General features: G+C 33.9%; 1 protein-coding gene across 37 annotated transcripts in view; it reads right to left on the bottom strand.

Annotated features, from left to right (window-relative positions):
• The window catches only part of PARPBP (PARP1 binding protein), a 282808-nt gene that overhangs the window by 1658 nt on the left and 266198 nt on the right, over positions 1-14952 (bottom strand). For 26 of the 37 annotated variants that reach the window (XM_063614318.1, XM_063614319.1, XM_063614320.1 and 23 more), the window contains one exon: positions 420-555. The exons of 9 other annotated variants lie outside the window; for them this stretch is intronic. In XM_063614318.1, coding sequence (XP_063470388.1) covers positions 420-555 — 136 coding nt within the window. Of the gene's footprint in view, positions 1-419; positions 556-14952 lie in introns of those variants that run through there. 2 more of the 37 variants (XR_010114917.1, XR_010114918.1) reach the window with 1 other exon arrangement.

Here is a 14952-nt window from a genome sequence, read left to right as displayed (position 1 = left end):
ACAAATATTCAAATTTTTATTTTTAAAGTAAAATAATGCTATAAATAATATGATTGACAAATATAGCTACATTACTATCCTATTACTTTTCATTTTACCATAGCACCTCTGAGTTAACTTTGGCCAGTAATCAACTTGTCAGCCCTATTAAGAAATATTTGTTTGACTGCATGACATTTAATCCTTAAATATATGATACAAATTACTTCTTAAATACATTTAGTTAAATCAAACTGTGTCCTATTCCTATCCATAAATTTGTACTTAGATTTAACTTTTTAAATAAACTGAGGTCTTTAAAAATATAACCCTTTACATTTCACAGTACTTTGCAAAAATAATCTAATTTTACTTAAGTTAAAACTAATTAGTAGACTAAAATTAAATTGTTATTTAATTGCACAAATAAGATCAATTACCAGAAAGGTCATTTTCCATGTGAAGAACACACAAAGGCTTTGATGCTAAATTAACATTATTCCAATTATCCTTGCTTATCATGTAGTCATCTTTATAAGTACAAGCAAATTGGGATCTAATTAAAGTTTGCTTCATCTGGTAACAGAAAGAAAGAAGAAAATATGCAATTTATTCATTAATTTCTTCATCTAGATAGACACACACTCTATAGTAATCAAGGTATAAAAATTTCCCTTAGAAATCCTATTACTCATTGAGATCATCTAACCTTTTATATTTCATAGTTTGCAAACTCATTCATTGCTATGGCTAGCATTTTTGTTCTTTTCCAAAATACTAGCTTTATGTATGTTTTTGATTTTTTTTTTTGGTAACAGTTACAAAACAATCAATTTTAGACTCTTCGCAGGGCTTTGTTACATGTTCCTGTGTCAGCGCTGCTTTGGAGCATCTTATTGTAAGTAAAATAACAATACAGGTGAAATACATAATCAAAGAAAAATACAAGTTCTTCATCCTAAGAAGAACACAAGTCTTGGAAAAAAATAGCATATGGAATTCAAGAAATTAGGGAGGGAAGAAATCCTAAGATGAAAAAAAGAACTAAGTGAGGTCAATCAAAAACAGGAAACTAGCAAAGAAAGAAACTGCAAGATAAAACAAAATGATATAGGAAAGACATTATTTCTCGAGTATTTAGGAAAACAAGAAAGATGATTCAATGTATCATTCTAGAAAGATTTGACCAAGTTACTTAATGGTCAGAAATTCAAAATATACTCTTGCATTTATCTTCAAACATCAAATAGGAGGGCCTAACTTTCTACATAAATAGGAGAAAATTACAAAGATAAACTCAATTCTTGACCATTGAAAAGGATGCCAAAAAAAGTAGTTTTGGAAATGTATTCCACAAACATAAACCAGTGAGCTACTGGGGGATAGAAATTAATTTTAGAACAAAGTAGCCTATACAAATAATGCCAATTTCAACAATTACAAATGATGTGTAATACCATTCAGGTTTAATGGAGAGATGTCTCCAAATAATTAGAAGTCACCTGAAATGGTTTTCTGACATAGACAAAGTTTCAAATACATAATTCAATAAAGATGACTTCAGTAATTCAAAAATTTAACACTTCGAGTGTAACTACATTACCCTGATTATTACTTACAGAGTATTTGTTGATACAGTCATGAAATCTAAAACAGCATGACTTTACATTATATATTCAGTAGTTACATATTATGTTGTATGTTCAAAGATCGATGCATTAATTCACTCAGATGTTTGTAAAGACAATGGCAGTGAAATCTACTGACTATGGCTTAGAAAAAGTTAGAAGATTCGCCTGTCCAGCTGCTTCATAAAAGCAAGTTTTCCTAGGATGACAAATTTTCTATCTTTCTGATTAATGAGGTCTGTGACAGTCTCCATCTCCCAGATCACTAAAAATTATGTTTCGTGTGCTTACATGAAGCATTAGACAATTGGAGTTTTATCTTCCATTTAAGCATAAAATGCACAACATTGAAAATAAACGTGAAAATATACAAGATCAAAACTATTTTTTTAAAAGTTGAACAGAATGGACTCACAACCCACTACCTTCATGAATCCCTATGAATGCAACACTTATTATATAGCTTCTACCACAAGATGCCCAATATATAACTGAAGATTTTAAGTAGCTCTTTCTGGACTTTATTAATCCTATAACTACAGATTTAAAGCAGTTGATAAACCTATTTAAATAAGTTTTATTAATAAAATTGACACTATATTATACTACATAATAGTAGCATTATCCATGAACTTTTATTTCCATCTGCAAAACCAGTACTAACTGTTGACATTATCTTATCACACATTATTTTCACTTCACAAAAGTTATGGCTTATAGAGAATTATAAACTTATTGCCTATAAAGAGTTATAAAGAGTATAGTAAGACCACGCAGGCAAATAGATGATGAGTGGCTGGCTTGGATCACTCTTTGTAACCCAATAGTGATGGCACCTAGAGATAGCTTGGGAGACGTTAGCTTCTCACTGCAAAACTTTCATGAGCACCACCCATAAAATATTCTAAATAAAAATATAATACCAAATAATAATTATATTATTTAGTACAGAAAACTAATGTTTCTTCAATCTCATGTTTAGCATGAACAAAAATTTCTTTGGAATGTTTTGTTACTTTTATTAATTTTTAACATATAGTCTAGGTAAAAAAAATCTTTGCTTGCTATGCAAATAGTCACAAAATAAGTGCGGTAGCTCTCCTTACAACTAGATTTCCTCAATTCAGGCTCCCCCATAGGCAAATTCTAGACTCCTCAGTGACCATAGTACAATTTCAGAAAACTACCATCACAAGGCAATGGATTCCTGAAGTACTGAAAACAAGTTCAGATGTAAAAGAAAAATAACTAATGACTTTCTCTACCATGAAAAATTTTATTTATAAACATATTAAAATATGAGAAATAAACACAACAGAATTCCCCCCTTTGTATATTGAGACTTTTTTCTTTTCATAAAGGATTATATGCAGATTTTCTTTCCCCTGCCCTGTACAAAAATCTTTTTTTTAATCAATTACTACTTACTAAGTTCCAACTATGTGATAAGCACAGCGTATACTAGAGATTACTAGGATGGCTTCTACAACTTCAAAAACATCCTACTTATAAAATTTGCTATTGACAAACAGCTGGAAGGAATAACAAATAAATTGGATAACAGAATCAAGATTGAAAAGATTTCAGAAGGCTAGAACCGTAAGCAGAAAATAATAAGATGAAAATGGATGGGGATAAACAAAGTCCAGTATTTAAGTTTAAAAATATCAGAGGTACAGGATGAGGAGAACCTGACTTAAAAACAACATATGTAAAAGACCTAGAGATTTAAATTGATACGAACTTGACTGAGCCAACAACTGTCCAACCAAGAAAGCAGCACAAAAAGATAAGATGATGTGATGGGAAAAGCATAAGATTTGCAGTCAGAAGACCTGGCTTCTAATGCTGGTCGTATTACTTATTAACTAGACAACTTTGGGTAAACCATTATACCTCTCACTTATCCACACATAATGGGAATATTTACCTCACAGAATTATCAGAATTGGATGCAGTTAACATATGTCAAGGTTATATAAACTGCAGAAATCTATGTAGACACTATATCATTATTATTGTAATAACATGTAGGAAGAGGGTATTCCTGTAAGAAAAAGATCTGTTCAATTAGATGTCTCAGAACCAGGCCAATTCTACAATGATTCTAGGAATGCAGCTCAAAAAAATGAACTTACAAACAGCTTCTTCATTTTAATTATTTAAATAATGCAACCTACCTTGGCTTATATTTATAACTTAAAAGAGATTGCTTTTCCTTTGTTCATAAAAGTTGAATTTTTCTACACAAGATTAGTGGCTACATAGAACTGAGATTACTTCCTGTTGCAAATCTTCCAAATCTCTCTGTGTATTTGATTTGGAATCACAAATAAGCAAAACAATTCCCTCTTGAAAGTGCTTTTAAAGTACTAAACAACTAAGAATAATGTCCAGATCCATACATGGCTGTTAAAATCATTTCATGTTCAAGTCACATGAGAGAAATGGATTGAAAGTATTCCTTTGTGGAGTGATTTCCCCCCTTTGGAAATATTTCTATCCACAGCATAATTGCAATGAACTTCACACTTGCCAAGAACTGGAAAAGTCCTTTTGCCACAAGCTCTTTTTAATTTGAAATTATTAGTAAGTTCCCAGTTTGAGGAAAATAGTACTTCACATAGGAAAGCCTGACTCCAGTTGAATTAAAATAAATGAGTCAAAACACTGAAAAGTCATAGACACTCAGAGTTAGCTGTATTAACAAGAAAATGAAAGTTCTAAACCCCCATTATACCAATAAATATATTAGCAAGTTTGAAAAAGGAAATTATTCAACATACCTAGTAAATATGTAACTAAAAATATTCTAAATTTATCTTATTTTTACATTATCACATTTTTGAAAGAACAGAGATTTTATATCCTTAATGACATATTAACTGCCTATAAATCAAATAATCCATTTCTTCATCAGTGAAATTCCATTTATTCTGCTTAATAGAAGAAAAAAATCTTTTTAACCTAAGTAGTAGCATTATTGTTTTACGACCCTTCATCATAATTGTCATGCCTTTATTTATTCTTTGAAGATAGCATAAACATTGAAGTCTGACACCTGACTATAAACCCTTGCTCTGTTACTTACTATCTGTATGGTCTGCAAAATGATGCCTTCCAGAGTTAAGCAAGGATTAATTGGGATGAGGGATATAAAATATCCAGTATAAACACTGAACACTTAGTAGGTACTCAATAAATCATGATCCCATTATTTCAGCTAAAACAAATTCAATTTTAATTCAGTCTAATACAAACATTCCTTTTTCATTCTAATGGAAAATGTTGCTCAGTCCCTTACAGACTTTGCTGAATGTCAACCTTCTCAAAGAGACTCCTACTTATGGCTATTTAAAACCCAAACACACACAAAGAAACCCCACTTCCTTAGCCCCTGCCCCAGTTTTATTTCACTCCACAGCACTGATAACCTTCAAATATACCATATAATCCACTTGTTTGTTTATTGTCTGCTTCTCCCAACTAAAATATAAACTCCATCAGCAGTAAAACCCTTAGTTTGACAACTGATGGCCAGCTGTGGTCCTCCTGTTGCCATCCCCTCCTTACAGGGTGAGGAGTCCCCAGAGCTTCAGACATACTCACCAGGAAACCATGACCTCCTTTATAGATCCTGTTTCAGGGGCCCCTGGGCACTGGGCTGGCACTGGCCTCTTCCTTTAGCCTCAAGAGCTGACTGTTTATGGCAAGGGTGATGGGCTGTGGGGTAGATATACCTACTGGCAGAGTAGCCTTCAGAGTATAAAACAAAATCAAGGTTGAAGGGGTTTCAGGGTAGGCCAGTGGCTTCCATTTATATTATTGCACCTCAGCTGTACAAATATTTAGAGAAGCCTTGTCCTTTAGGGCAGGAAGCTTTGTCTGTTTTTTTCATTGATGTATCTCCAGTGCCTAGGACTGAACTTGGTATCCAGGAGGTACTTATTGTTTTTTGAATGAATTAATTAATGAATTAAAATTACAACAGACTATAACAAGTATATGCAAGCAGAGCTGTGAGGGAACAGAAGCCATGAGCAAGCAAAAGTTTGGAGGTGGAAAAAGAGAACAGACTCTATAAGGTAACCACAAGATAATTGTATGCTTGTATCAAAATACCACATGTACCCCATAAAAATATACAACTAGTATGTATCCACAATAATTTTTTAAATAGTAAGTAGACTTGAAAAGAACAGCTACATCACCCTAGGAACACAAGCTTTGAGGTAGAAAAATACATTCAGAGTAAACTCTACTCTGTTCAATAGGGTAAAGAAACCAGTTGGTACAGAAACAAGAGAGAAATATACATGCAGAGAAAACCTAAATCACATTTAAGTACAAAGAACCATGCATCTGAATTCCTTAAGCTGCTTAATATCCATCGTTTACTTTTGAGTTCTTAAATATTCTGCCTTTCTCTCTCGTCCTTACAATAAACCCCTTAGAAAATTACTCTATTCCTTAATACCATAGAAGACATACTGTCCTTAATCTTCCCCAACATTATTTATTCACTGTTTGTTTTTTTTTTTTTTTTTTCACAACTACCCTACACACATTCTCTTCACAACAGCAAGGCAATTTAATACTTTCATCATCGGTTGTTTGAAATGCTCTATTTCATTCTCTCTGCCTATTCAAATCCTATTTATTCTAATCTCTTATTATTTCCTGCATTTAATATTGGTCTGTAGTTATTGCATTTAAGTGTATCTTTAATCCATTAGAACTGCATTGTTTAATGTGCTAGCCATGTGTGGTTAATTAATTACAATTAAATAAAATTTAAAACCCAGTTCTTCAAATGCAGTGGCCATATCTCAAGTGCTCAATAGCCACATGTGACTAGGACCTTCAGTAATGAACAGTACAAACACAGATCATTTCCATCACTGAAAGTTCTACTGGAGAGCACTGCTCTAGAACAAAGCTTTACAGTCTATACCCTGTGGCACATTCATGTCTGCAGATGGATTCTCAAAGGACTCTGGGACATTTTGTAGTATGCTGGGTCCCCCATTTGGAACCCATATGCAACTTTATATTTGTAAAGGAAATCCTGCATTTGTTCACCCCCTCTTCTAAATGCTAGGTAGTAATCTGATGTGAATTGACCTTTGGAAAGAATTATGATCAATGTATCTTCAAATATTGTTTCTACCCTATTTTCTCCTCTCATTCTGGGACTCCAATTAGGCATACGTTAGACATTTTCTCTGTGTCCTGCTCTTCTATTTTGCTTTTTCATTTGTTTTTCTCTCTTTTCTCTCCAGTTTGGAGATTTTTTTAATGTTCCATCTTCAAGTCCACTTATCCTACCTAATGCCATGTCTGGTCTTCTACTAACCACATCTAACAAGGTCTTAATTTTAGATAATGTTTTCACAATTCTGGAAAAACATTATCTTTTTGTTCTATGTCATCGATTCTAAATCTCTGTTGGAATTCTCCATTTTTTTCATATATTTTGACCATCTTTTCCTCCAATTACTTCTATAAGTTAATTTCTTTCTGATTCCTTGCCAGTAAATTTCAATATCTGGATCATTTGTGGGTCTCCCTCTATTGTTAAATGTTTTCCCTTTATTAAAGGACAAATCATCTTGCCTTTTCTCATGTCCAGTATAGTTTATTTCATGCTGGATATTGCACATAAAGGAACTCTAGAAGCTACAGATGACCTCTTCCAGCAAGAAGAGTTCTCCTTTTCACTGTTAGGTAGACACAGTGAAAGACTGATAACCTCAATACAATCAAGGAATGAGCTGCGTCAGAGCTCGGTTGCACTTTTCATTAACTCACATTTGACTTCTGGTTCTTATCTCTTCCTCGGGTGTGCTCCTTCTAAGCTTTCAACTGCGAACCTCGTAGGGATCTCTGTCACCTCTGGCCTAAAATCTGGGAGAATCAGTCTGTTTTTCAGGGGTTTTCACACTATGTTCTGTGATATCCCACCCCACTTTATTTCCAAATATGGCAAATATCTTGAAAAAAAAAAAAAAGACTAGCCACGTGGTTGAGGCAGGTCCCACTTCTCAATTGGAATCAAGGTGGTTTTAGTCTATTGTATTAAGGCTTCCTACCTCCCCACACAACTACAAAATTCAGAGTATGTGTCCTAGGTAAAAATAACTGCATTTAGGACTCCTAAAGTTTCCAATTTGTTGACAGCCCCTCAAGACACCCAAACACTTTGGTGGTTTCTCTGTTCCTCAATAGAGTTCCTTTACATGGGCCAACACCAATCCTCAGCTCATATTCAAAAGTAGCAACAAATCCCAGGGAAGAAAGCAGCTGACAATAGACTTCTCACATCAGAAGGATGTTATCCTGTCCAGATTTTTAACTTTTTAAAAATTCTTTGATTATATAGCTCTCCTATGTCTTTAAAATATATTTTTCCCAACTTATCTGCCCCTTATTGTTTTGCTATTGTAGCGGGAATGGTGTTCTACCATGACGTACTATATCCTCATGAAAAAAAGAAGTCTCTACGTCACAACTTGATTCTGTTCCTTCCTTATCTGACAGCATTTTATTTTCTCCTCTGAGTTACATTTTGAAAGCTGCATTTTTTCTGTTATCCCTCATTTCTCCATAGCTTGAGGAACAGTACAGGTAGAAGCTCAACTCATCTGAGGAGACACGTAGTCTATGAAAATTTCTGGGTTCTGCACCCTAGGAGTTTATTACACATTGCATATACCAGAGGAAGATTCACTTCATCTCATTAGGGAGTGTATTTCAATCAAGTGGAAGGAAAGCATTTGGATAATTTCCCCAATTCAGTAGGTAGAACTAGAGCCTTTATTTCTCTCAGTGTATAAATCCCAGGGTTCATTTTCCACATTTTGTCTATATTCCTCTTCCATTGCCACTTCTACTATTTCTCTAACGAATAAGAAAAAAGAAAAAAAAGGAATGCACACCTTAGTTCTCAGTTTTGGAAGTATTAGTGGTAATCCTCAGAATTTTGCTAATTCACTAGCTCTGTATCTGGGAACTAGGACTAAATAAAGTTGCTAAATCATTCTATGCCTCTTCACTCTGAAATCTTCAGTTTCTTTCCCTGACCATCATATTTTAAGCTTATTGCATCTGATTACATTATTCTTTCTTAGTTGATGCTGATTATTTTTATTAGTTTTTATTACTTTGTACTCATTTCAAGTATCAGGCAGGGGAAGAAAATTCTATTAGTTAAACTCAATCCACCATTTTAATTTAGATGTACTCAAGAGTTTTCAAATATCATGGAGGTTAAATTTGAATTTTCTAATAACCATGGGGTTAAATAAAAGAATTTGTTAATACCATAGGCATTGGACTACTATCTGGGTGTTTATGAAAATAAAGAGTTCTAGTCAGCCCAGTTTTTTATACCAAGTCCTGACTTTCACTGTCCCAACAGCTCCATGTTAAAGGTCCAGTATTTTCCTGATTAGCACACTTAAGTTATTGACTGGCTAAATGATGATTACTCAGACATTCATATAATATGCTATAAACATTAGACTCAGAATAAGGAAAAGACCTGTATATATGACTTTTCAGTTGTGCCTGATGTGCAAACTACCGCTAAACCAAGTTGGAAAGAATAAAACCAATTAATTTACAGGGATTTAAGGAGGTATCTCCTTGAAAAATCATTTAATAAAAAGGTATAAGGGTACTTATAATAACTTACTTAAAGTGCTTAATATATTAAAAAGGAAATTAAAAAATTTCTTGAAATAAATGAAAATGGAAACATACCAAAACCTATGAGATACAGCAAAAACAGTACTAAGAGGAAATTTTATAGCAATGAGCACCTACATCCAAAAACTATAAAAACTTCAAATAAGCAACATAAATATGCATCTTATGGGACTAGAAAAGCAAGAGTAAACCAAAATCAAAATTAGTAGAAGAAAAGGATTAATAAAGATTAGAGCAGAAATAAATGAAATTGAAACCAAGAAAACAATACAAAATATCAAGGAAATGAAAAGTTAATTTTTTGATAAGATAAAATCAACAAACCTTTAGCTAGACTAAGAAAAAAAGAGAGATGACCCAAATAAATAAAATAAATAAAAAAAAGGAGACATTACAACTAATATTGCAGAAATTCAAAGGGTCATTAGAGACCACTATGACCAACAAATGCCAATAAATTGGAAAACCTAGAAAAAATGGATAAACTCCTAGATGCATATATACAATCTACCAAGATTGAACCATGAAGAAATAAAAAACCTGAATAGATCAATAACAAGTAATAAGACTGAAGCTGTAATAAAAATTCTCCCAGCAGCTGGGCTGGGTGGCTCATGCCTGTAATCCCAGCACTTTGGGAGGCCGAGGCGGGTGGATCATTTGAGGTCAAGAGTTGGAGACCAGTCTGGCCAACACGGTGAAACCCCATCTCTTCTAAAAATACAAAAACTAGCTGGGCATGGTGGTGGGTGCCTGTAATCCCAACTACTTGGGAGGATGAGACAGTAGGATCACTTAAACACAGAAGGCTGCAGTGAGCCGAGATCACGCCACTGTACTCCAGCCTGGATGAGAAAGTGAGACTCCATCTCAAAAAAAAAAAAAGTATCCCAGCAAAGAAAAGCCCAGGGCCCAATGGCTTCACTACTGAATTTTAGCAAACATTTAAAGAGAACTAATACCAATCCTACTCAAACTATTCCAAAAATAGATGAGGAGACACTTTCAAATTCATTCTACAAGGACAGTATTACCAATACCAAAACCAAACAGAGAAAACTGTAGGCCAATATCTCTAATGAAAATTGATGCACACATCCGCTACAAAATACCAGCAAACCAAATCCTACAACATATTAAAAAGATCATTCATCATGACAAAGTAGGATTTATCCCAAGGATATAAGAATGGTTCGACATATGCAAATCAATGTGATACATTATATCAAAAGAATAATGGACAAAAATCATATGATCATTTCAACTGATGCTTAAAAAGCATTTGATAAAATTCAACACCCCTTCATTAAAGGGGTTTAAGACTAGGTTTAGAAGAAACATATGTCAACACAATAAAGGCCAAATGTGACGGACCCACAGTTACTATCATTCTGAATGGGAAAAAAAAAAAAAAAACAGAAAGCCTTTCCTTTAAAATTGGGAACAAGACAAGGATGTCTACTTTCACAAGTTACTCAACATGGTACTGGAAGTGTTAGCTAGAGTAATCAGACAAGAGAAAGAAATAAAAGCCATCCAGATTAAAAAGGAAAAAGTCAAATTATCCTGGTTAGCAGATGGTATGACCTTTATATGGAGAAACCTAAAGACTCCACCAAAAGAACTATTAGAACTGATAAATAAATTCACTGAAGTTGCAGAATACAAAATCAACATATGAAAATCAGTAGCATTTCTATATGCCAACCGCAAACACTCTGAAAAAGATATCAAGAAAGTAATCCCATTTACAGTAACAACAAATAAAATAAAACACCTAGAAAGAAACTTAAAGAAGTGAAAGATTTCTACAATGAAAACTATAAAACACTGATGCAAGAAATTGAAGTAAACACAAAAAATGGAAAGATTCCATGTTTACTGATTGGAAGAACCAATATCGTTAAAATATCCAGACTACCCAAAGCAATCTACAGACTCAACACAATCCCTATCAAAATACTAATAACATTCTTCACAGATATAGAAAAAAAATCCTAAAATTTACATGGAACCACGAAAGAGCCAGAACAGCCAAAGTCATCTTGATCAGAAAGAACAAAACTGGAGGAATCACATTTGAATTGTACTACAGAGCTACTGTAACCAAAACAGCATGGTATTGGCATAAAAACAGACACATAGAGAGCAATGAAACAGAAAAGGGAACTAGAACCAAAAAACTAAATCCACATATGTACAGTGAACTCACTTTCAACAAAGATTCCAAGAACATACAGTGAGGACAGGACAGTTTTAATAAATGGTGCTGGGAAAACTGGATATCCATGTGCAGAAGAATGAAACTAGTCCTCTATCACTCTCCATATACAAAAATCAAATCAAAATGGATTACTCTATAGACTTATAGACTCTTTAAGACTTAAATCTAAGACCTCAAGCTATGAAACTACTAAAAGAAAACATTGAAGAAATTATATAGGACACTGGTCTGGTCGAAGATTTATTGAGTAATACCCCACAGGCAGTACCAACCAGAGCAAAAATGGACAAATGGGATCACATCAAGTTAAAAATCTTCTGCACAGCAAAAGAAACAGTGAACAAGGTGAAGAGACAACCTACAGAAGGAGAGAAAATATTTGTAAACTATCCATCTGTCAAGGGACTAACAGCCAGAATATATAAGGAACTCAAACAACTAAAGAGGAAAAAATCTAATGATCCAATTTAAAAATGGGCAAAAGATTTGAATAGGCATTCTCAAAAGACATATAAATGGCAGACAGGTATATGAAAAGGTGTTCAACATCACTGATCATCAGAGGAACCCAAATTAAAAAACTACAGTGATATATCGTCTCACCCCAGTTAAACTGGCTTATCTCCAAAAGACAGGCAATAACAAATGCTGTCAAAAATGTGGAGAAAAGGGAACCCTCGTACACTGTTGGTGGGAATGTAAGTCAATAAAACCACTATGGAAGAAAGTTTGGAGGTTCCTCAAAAACCTAAAAATAGAGCTACTATACAATCCAGCAATTCCACTGCTGGGTATATACCCAAAAGAAAGGAAATAATACATCAAAGAGATATCTGCACTGCCATGTTTACTGCAGCACTATTCACAATAGCCAAGATTTGGAAACAACTTAAGTGTCCATCAACAGAAGAATGGATAAAAAAAATGTGGGCCACCTGCAATCCCAATACTTTGGGAAGCTGAGGTGGATGGATCCCTTGAGCCCAGAAATTCAAGAACAGGCTGGGCAACACAGTGAAACTCCATCTCTAGAAAAAAATACAAAAAATTAGTCAAGCATGGTGGCACACACCTGTGGTCTCAGCTACTTGGGAGGCTGAGGTGGGACCACTTGAGCTTGAGAGTTCAAGGCTTCAGAGAGCCATGATTGTGCCACTATGCCAGCCTGGGCGACAGAGTGAGAACCTGTCTCAAAAAAAAAAAGTGGTACATATAAAAAATGGAGTAAAAAAAGAATAAAAAATAAAAAATGAGATCCTGTCATTTGCAACAACATGCATTGAACTGGAGGACATTATGTTAAGTGAAATAAGCCAGGCACAAAAAGATAAACTTCCCTTGTTCTCACTTATTTGTGGGAGCTAAAAATAAAAAACCTGAAATCATGGAGATAGAGAGTAGAATGATGGTTACCACAGGCTAGGAAAAGGCATAGGGTTGGGAAGAGTGAGGATAGCTAATGAGTACAAAAATATAGTTAGATAGAATGAATAAAATCTAGTATTTCATAGAACAACAGGGTGACTACATTCAACAATAATTTATTGTACATTTTTATAGAGTATAATTGGAATGTTTATAACATAAAGAAATGATAAATACTTGACGTCATGGATATTCCATATACTCTGATGTGATTATTACACATTCTATGCCTGTTATCAAAATATCTCATGTACCCATAATATACACACCTATTATGTACCCATAAGAATTTTTAAAAATAAGTAAACTGCTTGGAAATTGGGGGTAAGAAAGTGGCAGAAAACATTCACTAAAGGGTCCTAACAAAACCAACAAAATCATGAAGGTTCAGGGAGAACCTTCTGGTTTCCTTTGCAGGGAAATTTCTTTGACCATCATAAACAAGATTCCTGATACACTACAGTAGGAAATAAAAGTTGAGGACCTAAAATGAGTGTGTTCATGAACTATTTCCAAAGGGTTTCATAGACTTTTGTGATCACAGCAGCATCTATTTCTATTTAAGAATGAGGAAACTAAAATCTGAGTTAATTTACTCCATATAATAATGACATGGATATTTCATAAGCAAGTACATCAAAATTCTAAGTTCTCTAATATTTTCTACCTTTGAAATGCTCATTTCAAGATATTTTCTGTGTAGATCATATATTCTTTCTGTGACTAAAAACTACTATATGCCAAAAGAGCAAAAGTAACAGAGTAATAAGATAATCAGCTGCTAAACTACTTTTCCATAGGAACTTTGGTAGTAAATATTGGCAGCATTTTTTGTTATTCCAACAAATACTCTACATAGCTATGGTTCAGTTGTATACCTGGTTAAACTAATCATTTTCATACTTCACTTTTAAAAAGAGTATCGCAAAACATAAGTAATGCTTTCCTTTCTTGATTGCCATTTATTAATAGATTCAGAGCTGTATAGAGTAAGTCAGCTCTACTGTTAAGTAATGGAAGCAATGTAATTATAATCTCATTAGTATTTAACCATGGTTTTGCAAACTGTTGTAAAATATTTCATGGTAATTATGAGATCTTGGATAAGGTGGCTTCTTAGAATTTTGGTTTCCACATCTGTAAATGAGACTGCATTAGATGATCTCTGTTCTATTTCCCAAAACTTTCTAAATTTGTCTATACGTTTCGTAGTAATTAGTTGAGCCTTAACATTTTCTTTAAAAGTACTCTCATTTTTCAGATAGATTTTTTCATTTTGATTTACTTAATTTTAAGAAAATCCAATTGGATTGTTTATAACACCAAGGATAAAATGCTTGAGAGAATGGATACCCCATTCTCCGTGATGTGATTATTATGCAATACATGCTTATATCAAAACATCTCATGTATCCCATAAACATATACACCTACTATGTACCCATAAAAGTTACAAACAACAAAATTTAAAATAATAAAAGTAAATAAAATAAAAGAAAACTCTAAGCCCTTTCCCGGTAATATTTAACGTGCTTCACTGTCAGTGATTTTTCCTTATGTGATGTCTTACATTCTTTTTTTTTTTTTCAGATAGAGTCTCATTTTGTCACCCAGGCTGGAGTGAAGTGGTGTGATCTCCACCTCCCAGGCTCAAGCGATTCTCCTGCCTCAGCCTCCCGAGTAGCTGAGATTACAGGTGCCCGGCTAATTTCTGTATTTTTAGTAGAGACGGGGTTTCACCATGTTGGCCAGGCTGGTCTCGAACTTCTGACCTCAAGTGATCTGCCTGCCTTGGCTTCCCAAAGTGCTGGGATTACACGAGTAAGCCACCATGCCTGACCCACTTTCATATTCTATTTGAAATGGAGACAGAGAAATTGAGCCCCCCAAAATATGACTTATTTTTAAATCAAAATACTAAAGTTTGTCAGTATCCATAGCAAGAAAAAAATTTTTTGATATGTTACATTTCTGTTTCTACCCAAG

The sequence above is a fragment of the Symphalangus syndactylus genome, chromosome 13, assembly GCF_028878055.3.
Source record: "Symphalangus syndactylus isolate Jambi chromosome 13, NHGRI_mSymSyn1-v2.1_pri, whole genome shotgun sequence".
NCBI lineage: Eukaryota > Metazoa > Chordata > Mammalia > Primates > Hylobatidae > Symphalangus > Symphalangus syndactylus.
Note: the sequence above shows the minus strand (reverse complement) of the source record. Positions and strands in the feature narration are given on the sequence as shown.